This window comes from Nanorana parkeri, unplaced genomic scaffold (genome assembly GCF_000935625.1).
Source record: "Nanorana parkeri isolate BGI_ZX_2015 unplaced genomic scaffold, ASM93562v1 scaffold5, whole genome shotgun sequence".
NCBI lineage: Eukaryota > Metazoa > Chordata > Amphibia > Anura > Dicroglossidae > Nanorana > Nanorana parkeri.
In genome coordinates, this window is record NW_017306273.1 from 1,510,480 (window position 1) to 1,529,776 (window position 19,297).

Sequence of the window (19,297 nt, forward strand, 5' to 3'; positions counted from 1 at the left end):
TGTGATCTCATAGTACTCTGTATTATATGGTAGATGTAGACCAGCTGCTCCTTTAGTCCTATATGCAATTGTATATTTTCACAGTATATGGAGCTAGGAGCACGGGTCATATCAGCTGCTTCTTTGGTAGTGGTCCCATATTTATAAATATGAATAGATATCTTCTATGAAGAAAGTGGATGAGGATCCACACTGACACATTCACTGGGTGTTCTCAGTGTTACATTGTATCAATGTAGGCTATCATTGGTTTGCTTAGTGAACCATTGTTCCCGATTCATCAAGCTGCAAGCTTGAGATATGCTAATTAACTCTTAAGGCATGCTAAAATGACACATGATAGTATTGATTTAGCATGCCTTACGTGCACTTTACAAACCTGATCATTCAGGACCTATGTCTGTTAACAGCAGCTTTGGTGTAATTCCATTTGAATAATGATGAAAGGCAGGGAAGTATTTGTTGCCACATTCTGTGGATGTTCTTAGTGTTACAATGTAACAACTGTAGTCTATACCAGGGGTAGGCAACCTCGGCACTCCAGCTGTTGTGGAACTACAAACCTCATGAGGCTTTGCAAGACTCTGACAGCCCCAGGCATGGCTTCCCGCAGCAGATGCGTGATGGCATTTGTAGCTTTAGCACAGCCGGAGTGTCAAGGTTGCCTACCCGGGTCTATGCCATCTTAGGAAGGTATCACATAGGTAACTCTGTACTACTCAGAGACAAGAATAAGGGACACATTTATAAATCAGTAAATATGACTTTCATTAAATATTCACTAGTGGTAAAGCATTCACTGTCATTTAAACACATGCATCACATTTACCTGGAGTGAATGTTTGTGAATGTCAGATTCACTGCTTTTTACGTGTATAACCTTAGTGGGCCAATTTATAAATCTTTTGCCCAGCCATACCATGGATGAATGCCATTCACACAGCATTCCCGCCGCTGGTTGGAGCCTAGGAGCATAACTCCAATGCTCCTTGGCTCCATCTAGAATGCTGAGCAAATGGCATTTGCCCAACGTATGGCTGGGCGGAAGATTTATATATCAGCCCTTAAGCATCCAGGAGCATTCATGCTTTTGATGTATTTGTCTATACAATAAAGTTTATAATATAATGAAATATTTGTATTCTCATTGAGAAATTAGTACAATAGTAGTGCATTTGATGCATGGCTGTGAAAAAAAAAATGTAACTGTAACATTTAATACATTGTCATCTGTGATCATTCCTTTATAAGGAAAACGAATATATGTAATATATCACTTAGATGTTCTGCAATGTTTGCAGGCCCTATAGAAATAGATCATACTGTATGTATATCTTGTGTATGATTGCATGCTATATTAGCAGAACAGATCAGCCACGATCAAGTGTAGTATGCAGAATTTGCAAGTGTGTTGCAAAGATAATGTATGCAGAGTGTATGCAATATTTGCAGGAATTGTCAGTACGTTAAATATAACATGTTATGGGATGCAATCATTGCAACTGACATGAGCAAAGAGAATTTGTCTTTGAATTGTGTGCAATGTTTGTAGTGTACAATGGAACATATTGTGTTATTCCATTCTTACAGGATTATATCTATTTATGAATTATATGCAAATGTCATACATCCAGATTGACTGGAAAGTCCAACAATGTTACAACGCGTTTCATATTTCTATAATAAATCATTGTTGGTGACTTCAAATTTGTGTTTTATCTTTTTTTTTTTCAATTGAAATATGAGAAAACAATTTTGCAAGATGTAAAAGCCACTCGATATTCAGAGAATTTATCACAGATATAAAATAAGGTGTATTTTGATTTCATATTTGATCTGTAGGAGCAGCAGGGTTTATTAAAGACTTGCTTGTTGGGGACCTTCCTAAACCATCCGTTCAAGTAAAAACCTCACTGATGTGACCGATCGAATTTGAAAAACAATCTGACTGTGTGTGAATACCTACTTACCCTATTACCCTAGATACCCTATTTTCCAGTAAATGAATGGGTGGCATTTTAAGGGGTCCGCCTCCCCAAACCAATATTTCAGTTTTTGGTTGGTGTTGGAGAGTTGGGCTGGGTATACACACCTATATTTTTTTGTTCAACCTGTGGGCTGAAGGTAAAAACATAACAGATTCCTCCATCCATGCTAAACAGTGTGATGGATGAATGTGTGTGCTTTGTAGTCTAACAGCAAATGGAAAATTAGCTGCCGTCACTGGTCGCCCAAAGATTTTCCATCAGCTCCTTCAATTTTCTGATGGAAGGATGCAGCAAAGAAGGGTGGCGACAGGGTCAACCACAGTGCGAACTTCGGCTGATTCATCAAGAACCATATGAAATGTGTATAGTGTATAGCTGGCTTTAAACCAACTGCCACTTTCTTCCACCTCTCAAGAAATCTCCTGGTGGGATCCATGTGCTGAGTTTCCCAGTCTGTACACATGCTGTACCCAATATGAGGGGCTCCCACCATCCCTGTGCTGAGTTCCCGGGTCTCCACATCTGCTGTGCTCATTATGAGGAGCTCCCACCATCCCTGTGCTGAGTTCCCGGGTCTCCACATCTGCTGTGCTCAATATGAGGGGCTCCCACCATCCCTGTGCTGAGTTCCTGGGTCTCCACATCTGCTGTGCTCAATATAAGGGGTCCCCACCATCCCTGTACTGAGTTCCCGCGTCTGCACACCTGCTGTGCTCAATATGAGGGGTCTCCACCATCCCTGTGCTGAGTTCCTGAGTCTGCACACCTGCTGTGCTCAATATGAGGGGTCCCCACCATCCCTGTGCTGAGTTCCTGAGTCTGCACACCTGCTGTGCTCAATATGAGGGGTCCCCACCATCCCTGTGCTGAGTTCCTGAGTCTGCACACCTGCTGTGCTCAATATGAGGGGTCTCCACCATCCCTGTGCTGAGTTCCTGAGTCTGCACAACTGCTGTGCTCAATATGAGGGGTCTCCACCATCCCTGTGCTGAGTTCCCGGGTCTGCACACCTGCTGTGCTCAATATGAGGGGTCTCCACCATCCCTGTACTGAATTCCTGGGTCTGCACAAAAGCTGTGCTTACTATGAGGAGCTCCCACCATCCCTGCTGTATTTATCTATTACGGTGGCCCATGTCTTCAAACTCTGGTGCTTGGGTGGTCAATGGCTGCTGCAGGTATCCACCACTCAGGTGTGTCAAATACATACTCCCATATTGTGTTCTGTGGTTTTCAGGCTTCTATGTCATTACAGGATGTAGGGGATGACGTGAGGAACCACAGTGCATGGCGGGGGACTAGGTATTCACATATCTGAAAGAGACAAATACATGCAGCATCCAGGTATTAGCCAAGCGGCGCTAAGGTCCTTGGTTTGAATCCCAACCAGGATACTACCTGCATAGAGTTTGGATGTTTATTTTCTTCCACAAGGCAGGGGAAGTGTCACTTGTTGCTCCCATACCCAGAAGTACTACGTCATTCTTGGGGTTCCACTCTCAGATTGGGGTGATGGCATAGTGTTAGTCATGGGGACTAAAGTCTCCCTAAGGTGCCTCAAATAAAGTGACCCTGCTGGCAAAGTCAGAATTCACAAAAATAAACAAAAAGTCATAGATGTATTACGGTATATATAACCTCTCGCAAACTCATTAGCTAGTCCAGAAGTAGGGATGCAACACCAGTCTTTCATGTTCAGGGTAATGAGGTATCAAAGACATGTTAGACAGTCTCTTATCACACCGCAGCATCCTCTGTCTCTGGAGACCCCACAGAAGACTCTCTATTACCACCACTCCCCAGACACATGGGAATCTCCAATGCAATCAATGTAAATCAGCATCTTCATTGGAAAACCACAGACATATTTTTCACTGATGACCCGTCTGCATGAGACTGATAAGTTTGTGTTTGTACTAAAAGATGATTTAGGGCCTCATTTGTACTGGAAGGTATCTCACTCTCCCTCCTCTTCATAGCCCTCATTCATCTTCCTCATTCACCAGAGACCTCTAATCTTTTAATTAATTGTAACTGTGGTATTGGGACTTAAAGATGCCCATATACATTAGATGACTATTTATTGGCTGGATCAGAAGAAAGTCTAACGTCTGTGGGGAACCAGCAGACCCGACAGCTGAGGCTTGTCAGAGAGGGGAAGCAATCGGACTGGTTGAAAAATTATCAGAGGTGTCTAAAGTACAGCTCCTCGCTCTCTCCATAGCCTAAAGATGAACAATTGCATGATGTGACAAGTCATGGTTATGGAAGTGCCTGGAGCTTTAAAAGATTGAGAGGGGGCGGGGGGTTATGGTGGATTTAAAGCTGCACGTAGAATAAAGAGGGCAGATGCATGTAGTGGGCAGGTGGATTGCTCTGGGTAAGGCAACTATGAGATTGTCACCAAAAAGCATCTGTTAGTTAAAGTTTGTGGTTACATGGACAAATTGCTTGGCCTTATAGCCATTGCTACATACAACTGGGCTATGTGCAAGCTAATAATGGAAACACACAGCAACAGATACATTTTTTCTGAAATATGGATTCTGTGGTTAATTTGTTGAAAGGGGACTTCCACTTCTACACATATATTGCTTTGTTATTACCTTCCCTCCAGCCTAAGCCACAGACATCTTAGAGCCGCCAGATGTGCACGGTGATAGAATCAACTCCTGGTGCAACTATTGTGTGTTGGGTATGCAGACAAGGCAGGTAGAAGCAACTCCAGGTGTCACAATTGTATGTTGAGTATACAAACATGGCAGGTAGAACCAACCCAAGGTGTCACCAATGTATGTTGGGTATACAGACATGGCAGCTAGAACCAACTCCAGGTCTCACTATTGTAGGTTGAGTATACAGACATGGCAGGTAAAAACCAACCCAAGGTGTCATCATTGTGCAGTGGGTATACAGACATGGCAAGTAGAACCAACTCCAGGTGTCACCATTGTATGTTGAGTATACAAACATGGCAGGTAAAACCAACCCAAGGCGTCACCATTGTATGATGGGTATACAGACATGACAGCTAGAACCAACTTCAGGTGTCACCATTATAGGTTGAGTATACAGACATGGCAGATAAAACCAACCCAAGGTGTCACCATTGTATGTTGAGTATACAGACATGCCAGGTTGTCTCATCCCATCTGCTCTCTGCAGTCAGGAAGAAGCCTGCTCACTGATATGCTGGCATGTTGAATTACCTGATAGAAATGGAATGTAGTGGTGAGATCACTGTGCACCTGATCTGCTTGACTGTTACAGCCACTACAAGTGGGCCCATTGCGGCACTGTGTTATAGGAGATACAACAGAAGGAGGAGGAGCAGGACTGAGGAGGAAAGTTGAGACGTAAGATGGCAGTGGTCCAATATCTATGCTTTCAGCCCAATCGAGAATCATTCACATGTCAAAGGTCAGAACCGCACACCCCTGGCCAATCCTTCTTTGAGTGGAAGATCTTCTAGGTAGCTTTGAAAAAATTTGTCTGAGATAAACCAGTGCCATCAGAATCTGATATTTCCCTGCTGCTACCAGCTTTCTTGGCATAAACATGAAACATCCTGCCAAGAAATAAGATCCAAGAACGACACATTAGTGGTTACTAAAGGACTAAAGCCTGGTCACCTAGCAAAATAAATGTTAGAAAATAAGGGGAACTTATGTTCACTTTGAAATTTAAAAAACAGGATTTCTTTCTAAGATATGATTGGATATTCAAAGCAACAACCACTTCACCTTATTAACTAACGTTCACTTTGCTAAGTGAACAGATTCTGCTGCTTTAGTAAATCAACTCTATTGCACCTCTGTGTCCAACTGCCCTCATGGGTAAATGGCCAGGTTTTGGATTGACTATTTTCTTCAATTCCAGTCTTAAGGTGCCCATACACCTTACAATTATCGGCCGATTTTCATATGCGATCGTGTTTTCGTCCGATATTCGTAGGGTGGATGGGCAGTGTACAACCGCAAATAGTGTACAATCGTACGACTTTTGACTATCCAGTAGATTACAAATCTTCGGTCAATCGTACGATTTTCGCAAGGTTGGTGGCGTTTTCGTACGTCAAAATTCGTACGATTAACACTGCTCATGCGCAAACTAAAATACATGCGGTCGATTAACGCAATTCGTCCAGGTTTTTTTTAACTATTGCTAATTGAACCTTGCGATGATCGGAGCAGCATGGGGCCGCCGTACGAAAAATGTACGACGGATCGATCATCGGACGAAAATTTTCATATGATGATTGCAAGGTGTATGGGCACCTTATGGGACCGCAGGAAGTGGTGTCAACTCTTTAAAGTAATGATCCCACTTAGATGCCTTCCAAAAAAGTGCCCTAATTGAAAGACTTCCCCTCTGTTCCTCTTCTGGTGACAACTCATAATTTTGGATTTGTCACCAGGACAAATAATGAGGGCAAATCTCCCCAAGAAAGCAAACAAAAAATATACAAGACTCCAAAGAAAGGGGAAGCAGGAGGAGCCGGACCCTTCAATGAGAAGATATCTGCACTGTAGTCTTTGCTGAATACCATACATGTGATCCAACTCACCAGTATCTGCCAAACACTTAAAATATGAGGTCAGGATGGAATTTTCATTTAAATGAAAACAAACTGCATACTATTTTTTGGAAAATAAAACCGCATGCTACATAACGGTATAAACTGTCTATTTTTTATTAGCTTTATAAATATTGCATTAACCCTTCTGCTCTTTAAAACAACACAAAGTCAGAGTATTAGTGGGTTCAATATGTCACATGTTAAAGGGCATCTTGAAGCAGGTCTTTCCCACACTTATCCTACAGCTTGCCTTCTGCATCCTACATTATGCACTTCTATTAGAGGCTCCAGATGCCACCTTGCAGTGTGACACACGTCTATTGTCCCTGTTGCTCTGTGATTGGCTGCTGAGTGTGGGAACCTCTGCACAGTCCGATCCTCACACATTATTATGCAGAGTGAGGGGTATATAGAGAGGAGGGTCAGCTCTGTGATTGCACATCACTGAGAACCCTTCTACATAGAGGACGCTGAGCCCAGGAACTGCTCTAAACTCATTGACAAGGCAACATGGCTCCTACCAGCAGCCCTCTATTGCAACGTGCTGACCCCGAACCGACAAAGCATCCCAGAAAAGTAAGTTTCCCTATACATCTTCTATTAGCTTTTTGATGTATACATTTTGTTTCCTTTCTTTCCCCTTCTGGACACCTCCAAGATGCCTCATCCTTTCATCCTTTTACATCTTCCCACCCTGTCCTTCTAGATCTCCCCTTCCTGGCACCTCCAAGATCCCCATTTTGTCACCCCTCTAGAATGTCCCACCCTGTCCTTCTAGATCTCTTAATCCTGGCACCTCCAAGATCCCCCATTTTTTCACCCCTCTAGATCTTCCCGCCCTGTTCTCCTAGATCTCCCCATCATGTCACCTCCAAGATCCCCCATTTTGTCACCCCTCTAGATTTTCCCACCCTGTACTCCTAGATCTTCCCATCTTGGCACCTCCAAGATCCCCCACCTTGTCAATCCTCTATATCTAAGATCAGATCTCTCCATCTTGGCATCTTCAAGGATTCTCACTCTGTCACCCCCTTACTATTCTGCCTTCTCCACGATTCCCCCACCTTTATTCTTTTTTCTCCTGAAATGAATCCCTTTTCTTCATATCCATGCAATCACTATGCAGTCACTAACCATCCCGTGTCTTGTTTTGTGCAGCTGAGGAAGCCCGCTATTGAGAAGATGAGGAGAGATCGCATTAACAGCAGCATCGAGCAGCTGCGTCTCCTACTGGAGAAAGAGTTCCAGAAACATCAACTGCCCTCCAAACCTGAGAAGGCCGACATACTGGAAATGACGGTCACCTTCCTGCAGCATCAGATGGCTGAGAAAAGTAAGTGCCCCCCTCCTTTGTCCTAAATCTTATGATTCTTGCTTAGAGGTGTCAGGAGAGGATTGTAGAAGGTGACAGTAGACTTTATATAACTAATATGTGTCTTGTCTATTCCAGATGTGACAACAACCTCCAGCCAAGCCCATAGAGATGGCTACTCCACCTGTGTCCAGGACTCTGTGACCTTCCTGTCGATACACAAGCAGACAGACACCCAGCTGCAACTGCTGCAGAATCTCCACGGGGCTCAGATGGTGCACGGTGCTCTATGTCCTTCTGTGTTCCCCGTCTCACAGACCCCCAGCAAGTACAGCGCTCCAGACAGCAGCAAAGCATTGTGGAGACCCTGGTAGAGACTGTGTATACTTTTATGGACTGTGAGCTGAGTACATTAAATTGGGTGTACAATGAGCATACAATGCTTACATTGGTAACTAGGGGTCTGACCCCTGTCACTGTGCACTGTGTTTATCATATTGATAGAGAGTAAGGTTATAATTAACATAATGCAATCATAAAATGATCAAAAATTATTATTATATATTTTGCTGGGATCAAATCCTAGCTCCTTTGTCTTTCTGTATGGAATTGGTTGTACTGTATATGTGCAGTATATCTTTATCTGCTTTATTATAAAGCTAGAAAGTAGGATTATGATTAACTTGATGTAAGTATTATATTGTTACATGTGAGATTTTCCAATATGTAGCACGTAATGTGATATGTATGTATATATATATATATATTTACCCTAAGGGTACAGAGTAATCTTTTTTGCAATTCGGTCTAAATGGCATGTACAGCAACTAATCAAGATGCAGCTATCATTGTTTGATAAACAATATAAGTGTCTGGTTGCTGCAGACAATTAGAACCAATATTGCCTGTTTTATATCAAAACTAGAATACATTTCACATATACTGGTATTGAAGTGTATTAGGGAAGTCATAATGTGACATTGTGTCTGTCAAAAAAGTGACATTGTACATTGGCTATGAAATCCATAAAAATGACATTTAATATTTTCTATGAGATCTGTACAGTAGTCATGGAAGTGATATTGTATATTTCTATGAAATCCATGGAAGTGATATTGTATATTTCTATGAAATCCATGGAAGTGACATTGTACATTGTCTATGAAATCCATAAAAATTACATTGTATATTTTCTATGAGATCCGTGGAAGTGATATTTCTATGAAACCCATGGAAGTTATATTGTATATTTTCTATGAAACTCATGGAAGTGATATTGAATATTTCTATGAAACCCATGGAAGTCATATTGTATATTTCTATGAAACCCATGGAAGTCATATTGTATATTTCTATGAAATCCATGGAAGTGATATTGTATATTTCTATGAAATCCATGGAAGTGACATTGTATATTTCTATGAAACCCATGGAAGTCATATTGTATATTTCTATGAAATCCATGGAAGTAATATTGTATATTTCTATGAAATCCATGGAAGTGATATTGTATATGTCTATGAAATCCATGGAAGTGATATTGTATATGTCTATGAAATCCATGGAAGTGATATTGTATATTTCTATGAAATCCATGGAAGTGATATTGTATATTTCTATGAAATCCATGGAAGTGATATTGTATATTTCTATGAAATCCATGGAAGTGATATTGTATATTTCTATGAAATCCATGGAAGTGATATTGTATATTTCTATGAAATCCATGGAAGTGATATTGTATATTTCTATGAAATCCATGGAAGTGATATTGTATATTTCTATGAAATCCATGGAAGTGATATTGTATATTTCTATGAAATCCATGGAAGTGATATTGTATATTTCTATGAAATCCATGGAAGTGATATTGTATATTTCTATGAAATCCATGGAAGTGATATTGTATATTTCTATGAAATCCATGGAAGTGATATTGTATATTTCTATGAAATCCATGGAAGTGACATTGTATATTTCTATGAAATCCATGGAAGTGATATTGTATATTTCTATGAAATCCATGGAAGTGACATTGTATATTTCTATGAAATCCATGGAAGTGACATTGTACATTGTCTATGAAATCCATAAAAATTACATTGTATATTTTCTATGAGATCCGTGGAAGTGATATTTCTATGAAACCCATGGAAGTTATATTGTATATTTTCTATGAAACTCATGGAAGTGATATTGAATATTTCTATGAAACCCATGGAAGTCATATTGTATATTTCTATGAAACCCATGGAAGTCATATTGTATATTTCTATGAAATCCATGGAAGTGATATTGTATATTTCTATGAAATCCATGGAAGTGATATTGTATATGTCTATGAAATCCATGGAAGTGATATTGTATATTTCTATGAAATCCATGGAAGTGATATTGTATATTTCTATGAAATCCATGGAAGTGATATTGTATATTTCTATGAAATCCATGGAAGTGATATTGTATATTTCTATGAAATCCATGGAAGTGATATTGTATATTTCTATGAAATCCATGGAAGTGATATTGTATATTTCTATGAAATCCATGGAAGTGATATTGTATATTTCTATGAAATCCATGGAAGTGATATTGTATATTTCTATGAAATCCATGGAAGTGATATTGTATATTTCTATGAAATCCATGGAAGTGATATTGTATATTTCTATGAAATCCATGGAAGTGATATTGTATATTTCTATGAAATCCATGGAAGTGATATTGTATATTTCTATGAAATCCATGGAAGTGATATTGTATATTTCTATGAAATCCATGGAAGTGATATTGTATATTTCTATGAAATCCATGGAAGTGACATTGTATATTTCTATGAAATCCATGGAAGTGACATTGTATATTTCTATGAAACCCATGGAAGTCATATTGTATATTTCTATGAAATCCATGGAAGTAATATTGTATATTTCTATGAAATCCATGGAAGTGATATTGTATATGTCTATGAAATCCATGGAAGTGATATTGTATATGTCTATGAAATCCATGGAAGTGATATTGTATATTTCTATGAAATCCATGGAAGTGACATTGTATATTTCTATGAAACCCATGGAAGTCATATTGTATATTTCTATGAAATCCATGGAAGTAATATTGTATATTTCTATGAAATCCATGGAAGTGATATTGTATATGTCTATGAAATCCATGGAAGTGATATTGTATATTTCTATGAAATCCATGGAAGTGATATTGTATATTTCTATGAAATCCATGGAAGTGATATTGTATATTTCTATGAATCTGTAGTCATGGAAGTGACATTGTATCTTTTCTATGAAATCTGTGGGTGTAATTTATCAAAGTGTTTGGAATAAGCTGCCTAGTTTGCCCAATGGTAACCAATCACAAGCCAATTATGTTTTTGTCGTTGTTGTTGCAAGGTAGAATCTAATTGGCTGATTTGAGGCAACACTGGCAATTCTAATTTCATACACTTTCCTAAGTAAAGCCCAGGTGGGTTTAGTTATATACAGTATGTATACTGTGTTGCAATTAAAGACCTGAAAGGCAATGAATTGTCCCCCGCTGTCTTGTAGCACTGACAGTTATATTTAAATGATTTACTCTAGACTTGTAAAGGTTATTCATGAATTGCTCTTCAATGAATTCTATGAATGTACTACAGACACAGGTTTGTAACTTGTGCGCAAATATGATCACCATGTGATTGTCATTATTATTGATCCTCTACGTTGCCTTCTTGTGAAGGAGAATTGCCGGATGTTCTGCAATGTTTGCAGTAAATATTGGAAAGTTTGAATACAATTCACATTATCGTTTGCAATATTTGCCTGTGTGTATTTTTGGTAGGCAATATTTGCCTAAGTTGCTTGTGTAGAAGGATGTGACTCGTCCACTCTTCTCACAGAGATGTAATCATGTTTTTTTTTATTTCTTTAAAAATAAAATACTTGAAATAATAAACATGTTGTGCATTGTTTTCAAATACAGAACTGAGTGATCTTTGCACCGTAAGGAGACATAACATTGTATTGTTTTAGAAAATATATAATGCTTTGTGTGGGGAAGAGACTTTTGCAATGTCCCAATTCTGTACTGTGTACATGTGGAGAAAGTTGAATTTTTCTTCATATGTTTGACAGTTTGCTGCTTAGCATGTCACAGCTGAGTAGCCAATTCATGAAAGATTCACCCCACAAAGCAAGATTAAAGCTTTTATATTTATAACTGTAATGCAGTCAGGCTACGTATACAGTAAAAAAAAAGGTTACTCTGTTAGTTTAGTCTTACGTGGTATGTGTTGCAACAAGGGTACAAGCCCAGTGTTAGCAGCACCGTGGAGAGTTGGACCGCTGCTCTCACACACCACGGTTCGGGTTTCAAGCAGTATAACACGCCTCCCGGCTTACTGATCCAATTGCTTCCAACATCCATTCAGGTTCAAAGGGAGATTTCTTTTTTTTAAATATCTCAGCACACAATTGGATGGATCACAGGACACCTTCACTGTGCAATGTGCATAGTAAATCACCCCTAAGAGATTTAGTGGTGAGGGTGGCATTGGCTTTTACATGAATCTATACAGTCAGGAGTGTGTAATATCATTGGCAGGATTATGATTGGATGGATAGATTTTATTTATTTCATGTATTTATATAGTGCAAACAATTTACATAGGGCTTTACATACTGCACATTCACATCAGTCCCTGCCCTTGAGGAACTTACAGTCTGAGGGCCCTATTGCAAACACATAAAGGGCCAATTAAACTTCCATACCAGAGGAAACCCACGCAAGCACAGGGAAAACATGCAAATTCCTTGCATATAGTGTCCTGACCGGGATTTGAACCGGGGACCCCCAGTGCTGCAAAGCAAAAGTACGAACCACTAAACTACTATGGGTGAATATAAGGATGGATGGATGGACGGACGGATGGATTGACGGATGGACATGTGAATAGATAGATAGATGGAACGATGGATGCACAGATTAATGGATGGATGAACAGGTGGACAAATGGATAGCTGGATAATAGACAGAATAACAGATAAAGGGATGGATGGATAGATGGAAAGATTAATGGATGGACAAATGGGCAGATGGACATGTGGATAGATAGATAGATAGATAGATAGATAGATAGATAGATAGATAGATAGATAGATAGATAGATAGATAGATAGAAGGATAGATAGACAGACAGAAGGATGCATGGATGGATGAACACGTGGTCAAATGGCTGGATGGATAGATAGGCAGAATGACAGACAGATGGACAGAGGGATGGGTAGATAGATGGATATAAAGGATAGATGGACAGACCAATGGATAAATATTTGGATATTACTCTCCACTTCTACACTAGTAGCTATACGATAATAATATAATTTTTATTTTTTGTTTAGCTATATATTCTTCACATAAACTATAAGTGGAACCACATACATATTCAAGATATAAACCATTTTTATTATTTTTGAAGTAATCATTTGATCAGAAAATGTTTATAAAACAATGAAGAACATTTGTCACATAAGTTAATTATAAATCTGCGGCTTTTACAAATATTACAGATACAATATAATACAACTTATATGTGGTTGTCACTATAATGATGTCATCGCACAGCTATCAGTACGATGACAATAGCAGATTCCTCTGTTTCAAACAGATTTTAAAAATCTGCAATTCACAACATGAAAAAAAGATTCAATTAGAATCCAATCAGAATTCACTGTCACAATATACAAAGGTTCCCACAACTCCAGGGGAATCACATTATACACATAAAGTCACTTGGTGCAAGCGTTGTATGCAGGACTGGATTAAGAGTATCATTGGCCTGGTGCTGTTGGTAGGTTGTATGGGAAGCAGCCGAGGAGGCTCTCTAATTAGACGGCCACTTACTTCTGGTTGTGGCCCCAGTAAGTGGCCGCCTAATATGCCTGATTAGAGAGCTGCTGGTGCCTCTGCCTAATTGTGGTGACCCCAGCCGGCCTGGGTTGCCATTGGGCATACTGCGGCGATTCAGGCTGCCCGGACCTATTTTCAATGGTGGGCCTGGAGCTAGTGCTCCAGTACCCCCTATGTTAATCCGGCCCTGGTTACATGACCAATAGAGCAGTATCAGAGCAATCTACTCTTACTATTAAACACATGCAACATGCGTTACCAAAATATTTCATATTTCAAGACTGTTAATACCATGTAAGCCATTTCCAGGTGTTTTTAAAGAAATTTAAAGAAAACTTATTTTTTAGAAATTGGATTCCCTTAGTAGCAGCAATGCCTTTTGTACAGAGACACTGCTTTAAATTGAAGCTACATGCTCCACAGTAAAAGATTTCCTTCCAAAAGTGGAAAACAATTATTTCCCATAGGGAAAATGTATAGAACTTCTCACAAACACAAGCTCTTTTCTAAGGCTCTGCAAGGCATCTTTGAAGGAGTTCTCTGATAAAGTGCAACATCTACACAAGTCTTCATTGTGTATTTTGTTCAAGTAGAAGTCAGTCCATAGGACAATTTTATCACCAGGGTCTCCACAAGGCTTTGCTGCTGTCTGGAGCACTGTGCTTGCTGGTTGTCTGTGAGACGGGGAATACAGAAGGACATAGAGCGCCGGGCACCATCCGAGCCCCGTGGAGGTTCTGCAGCAGCTGCAGCTGGGTGTCTGTCTGCTTGTGCATGGACAGGAAGGTCACAGAGTCCTGGACACAGGTGGAGTAGCCATCTCTGTAGGCTTGGCTGGAGGTTGCTGTCACAGCTGGAATAAACAAGACGCATGTTAGTTATATAAAGTCTACTGTCACCTTCTACAATCCTCTCCTGACACCTGTGAGCAAGAATGATAAGATCGAGGACAAAGGAGGGGGGCACTTACTTTTCTCAACCATCTGATGCTGCAGGAAGGTGACCGTCATCTCCAGTATGTCGGCCTTCTCAGGTTTGGAGGGCAGTTGATGTTTCTGGAACTCTTTCTCCAGTAGGAGACGCAGCCGCTCGATGCTGCTGTTAATGCGATCTCTCCTCATCTTCTCAATAGCGGGCTTCCTCAGCTGCACAAAACAAGACACGGGATGGTTAATACTTTTGTTATCATCATAGTCAGCTTCTATATCAATCTAACATTAATTGATGGGTAGCAAAGCTAAGCCTATATAGCAGGGGTGGGCAACCTCAACACTCCAACTGTTGTGGAACTACAAGTCCAATGAGGCATTGCAAGTCTCTGACAGCCACAAGCATGACTTTAAGAAGCAGAGGTCATGAGATGCTTTATACTTCTGTTACCATTATAATCAGCTTCCATATAAATCTAAAAGTGATTGATAGGTAGAAAAGTTAAGCCTGTATACCAGGGGTAGGAAACCTCAGTACTCAAGCTGCTGTGGAACTACAAATCCTATGGGGCATTGAAAGACGAGGAGAGCCATAAGAGGAAATACATGCTTATACAGTGGAAATAAGAAGGTGCATTTGGCACTAGAAGGAAATCTCACCTTTCGGAGCCCATTGGTAGCTTGATGATCCAATGTCCTCATATTGCAGGGGGCCATGTTATTGGAGCTGGTAGTGGTCACGCAGAGGTGTGCTGGGTGAGCCAGTTGATGTGTGTCTGCTAGTGAACAGCCCTGCTCTCTATATATACCCCTCTCTGTGCATAACAATATATGGAGAGCTGGCTTGAAAGAGGTTCCCACACTCAGCAGCCAATCACAGAGCGGCAGGGACAATGGACGTGTGTCACAAAACAAGGTGACATCTGGAGCCTCTAATAGCAGAGGATAATACAGGATGCAGGGGGTAGTGTGGGAAAGACACATGACAAGATGTTATCTACCATAATGACACATTGCAACATTTATTGACACATATTCGGTCATTTCAGTTGGATTCATGCAAAATCTGTAAGACACTGCAGCATCTTTTATATACAAAATGTATTTTGCATACAGAGGTATATATATAGAGAGAGAGAGAGAGAGAGAGAGAGAGAGAGAGAGAGAGAGAGACCCGGGTGACACCATTGGAGGGATGACACCAAAATGACTTACGGTCTGAAAAGCTGGGCACTCGGTTATGGACTTAGAACCTGACAGTTGCTCGAAAGCAGAGGGGACCCGGCAGCATATCTTATCCCGCCGAGTGAATGTCCCCTCCTCTCTGCCGGCGTCCATCACCAAGATGGCCACCGACAGGTAACAGCGTGCACGATGACGTCACTGACATGTGCAATGTCGTCACTGCGGGGTGTCACCCGGTACCCGCTCCGGGTGACACCCTGCCTCAGGATGCCCCTGCTTGACCCCACTAAGTATTAGAAAATCAAACAAATGTTCCGAAAACAATGTTGTTCAAATAAAATTCTACTGGTGGTGTATAACCAGCTTAAGGCTTTTCTAATAACTACCCCCACACCTATTACAAAAAATTGTTATGCAGTGTCGCTATCTGGCCATATTCAAACCTGTGTGTTGCAGTAAAGTGTACCAAACTGCACCAACGTACTTTGCCAGCACATCACAATACATGTGTGTGAATCATCTGTGCATTGTGCTACACTGTATTAAACATCAATGCTACAGGACCATTAAAACTTGTGTTGTGGTGCGTTGACACCCCATTCAGAATGAATGAACTCTCTTACCATAATGAACTTTAAGGCAGAGGCGGTATGCACTGCAATGCAGGTAACACACTGTACCTGTCTAAAGGGCCCTTCAGGGTCAACCATCTTCAACATATATTTAGGCTTTTCGTAAATATGGGCTAGCTAGATCAACCCTTAGCTTGTTTTAATTCTCTGAGTCTCAGCTGGAGCCCCCAGACTTGCCTGGTTGCTGCATTATGGGCAGGAAAGCCCAAAACTCCAGGGTGGATACCAACAAGGCCAGGGACAGGGGCTGGCAAATCTTGTCACTGAGGTAACCGGCCAGCAGTTTCCCAGCCCTCCAGACTCCAATTATATCTGAAAATTGCTTTTAGGTGGATTGACACCTCCAATATTCCATCATCTTTACTTCAATCAACATGTGATATCAGGGCTGTTTATTATGGATCGCACTGTTGCTCTTTGAATTATCATGCAAATGCAGGACAAAGTGCTTCTTGCTCAGCAATAACGTCTGGCTATATCAATAGCTGGTGAAATGTTGACCCTGGGATCGGAATAAACAACATTTTTTGCAGTTCACAGATTGTGCTATGGCTGCAGCTGGAGATAAGAGGTCTTTGATTAGGGATGATGGAGAGGAGGAGGGACAATAATGCATCTTGCAGAACAGGATGGAACCATTAATTTCACCCCTGAACACAACACAAACTTATCAGTCTCGCCCAGACGGGTCATCATTGAAAAATATGTCTGTGGCTTTCCAATGAAGATGCTGATTTCCATTGATTTGTATTGGAGATTCCTGTGTGTCTAGGGAGTGGTGGTAATAGAGACTCCTCTGTGGGCTCTCCAGAGACAGAGGATGCTGCAGTGTGATAAGAGGATGTCTAGCATGTCAGTGACACCTCATTACCCTGAAGATCAAAGACCAGGAGTCACTGTACAGCATGTGGGAGGTCTATCATTACTGTCTCCAAGTCAGAAAAGGCTTCAACGCAACTAAAAAGTCAAACAAAAATATCCTAGGGGTGACAGCTTGGAATGGCTAGTGTTCCCTCAGATATGCAGAGTCATCCATGGCATCTATTTTAAAAAGTGATAAGCTAGCTAGGCTGGATGTACAGGTATGAGCTGACTGTCTTCAAATATCTGTGATGGCCAATGTATTTCTAGACATTAATTGGCCCATTGGGCTATCATCTGTGGTTTAGGCATATGGTGAAGAAAGTGTAAGGAAGATGGGCCACAAATACCTCTGAAACTAACTTTAAAAACCGGGCAAATGTTCTAACTTTTCCTAACCTGTCTAATAACTATTTCCATCCAATGAGCCTTATTAGTACGTGTCCTAGGGTGCCCCCTAGACAGCAGGGTAATCTGGCTGAAAAAAGATCAGGTGACTGTTGTCTAATTTTTATAGTCACCTTTCATATAGGATTAGTGCACCCAAAAGCAGTATGGGGGGTGGTTTGTTAGGGAGACTTCAAAAAAGCAAAATTCTTGACTGCACCTTGGAGTTTTGCATGTTGCTGTCCACCTTTATGTATGTGCATGTTCCAGTCTCTGATCCTGTAGCATAGTCTCTGCCCATCATTTCCTTTGGTATGTCTCTGACGGTCCTTTCTAGAATTACATATACTGAATAGCATGTGCTGAGTTTTGGTGGCATCAAGGGCCCCAAAGCTTCGTAAGTTGACAGCCACTGCCCTAAATGGTGGTCCCTGTGAGGTAGGATGACTTCAGTGGCTTCCAAGGCACTGAGGCCGTTGAGCTTCAGCGAGCAACCATTTGGTGCACCTAAATGTTTTTGGTCTTTTTAACAACCCATTCTGCTACACCACTACATGCAGTTTTTCCCTTTTATAGAGGAAATAAGTGAAGGGAACACACTTTTGTCAATGTGCTTATCTACTTCTATTGCACTTTTCTCCCTGGGGGCTCAAAATAGGAGGTGCAGCAGCCATCTTGGGCGTACTCAGTAGAATATCATACTAGGGCCAATTAACCCACCAGCATGTGTTTGGAGTGTGGGAGCAAAACGGGGTACCTGGAGGAAACCTGTCAAGAAGCCAGAGCCAGGGTTCCAGTGCGGGTACCTGCGCATTTGCTTGGCTTGGTGCATAGTGTCGTGCCTGGCTGTGCACCTCTGCGCAGAAGCATGCGTGTTCCCACACGTTTTACCATGTGTGCGTGGACTTGTGTGCCCATGTATTGCGAATTCTGGAGCCCTACAGCTACTGTCATGCACCTTGGTGGAATTTGAGTTGACAAGGGTGACATCCCTTTCAGCTTCAGTCCCAGAACCCCTGGTTGGCAGAACAGGGGGGGCACGGGCACAGAGTGTTATGAGTGAAGGAAGATGTCACCGTGGCAGGAAAGGTCAGCCTCTGCGATACTAATGAGTACTGGGAGTGAAGCAGCCACAGGAGAGAAACACTTGATGAGCAGAGTTCCAGAAGTGCTCTTCCACAGAGCTGCAAGGCTGCACTGTTTTAGTTATATTGTTGCCAATGTTCTTAATTGTGGCCATCTTATTTATTTGTTGTTAGTTCAACTTGGCTCGGTTATGTTGCTTGGTACAGGCAAATGGTTCGTTATACCTGTGCGTTACATAGTATCAGTAATTGTAGTAAGTGTTATTTTGTGCCTGGAGTTCAGCTTTAACCCTTCCATATGCTATCCAAAAACTAAAGTTCAAAAAAAGAATGGCTTTGCATAAACTTTACAAAAATTCCCCTGCACATGATTGCACTTTTTGTTGTTGTCCCCCATACCCCCCCCCCCCCCCCCCCTTCCCCTCCAAAGTTT

General features: G+C 41.1%; 2 protein-coding genes across 2 annotated transcripts; one reads left to right on the top strand and one right to left on the bottom strand.

Annotated features, from left to right (window-relative positions):
• The first annotated feature begins 7,076 nt into the window (after positions 1–7,076).
• On the top strand, positions 7,077–8,403 carry LOC108804765 (transcription factor HES-5-like). Its single transcript, XM_018576642.1, has 3 exons — positions 7,077–7,142; positions 7,725–7,899; positions 8,017–8,403. Exons 1-3 carry the CDS (start codon positions 7,077–7,079, stop codon positions 8,250–8,252), a joined length of 477 nt encoding a protein of 158 aa, XP_018432144.1. The 3' UTR covers positions 8,253–8,403.
• Positions 8,404–14,284: 5,881 nt separating this feature from the next.
• Positions 14,285–15,494, bottom strand: LOC108783990 (transcription factor HES-5-like). The gene is made up of 3 exons (XM_018552713.1): positions 15,375–15,494; positions 14,756–14,930; positions 14,285–14,638 (listed from the first exon to the last, which is right to left on the bottom strand). The coding sequence occupies exons 1-3, from the start codon at positions 15,429–15,431 to the stop codon at positions 14,403–14,405; spliced, it is 468 nt and encodes a 155-aa protein (XP_018408215.1). The 5' UTR covers positions 15,432–15,494; the 3' UTR covers positions 14,285–14,402.
• Positions 15,495–19,297: the final 3,803 nt, after the last annotated feature.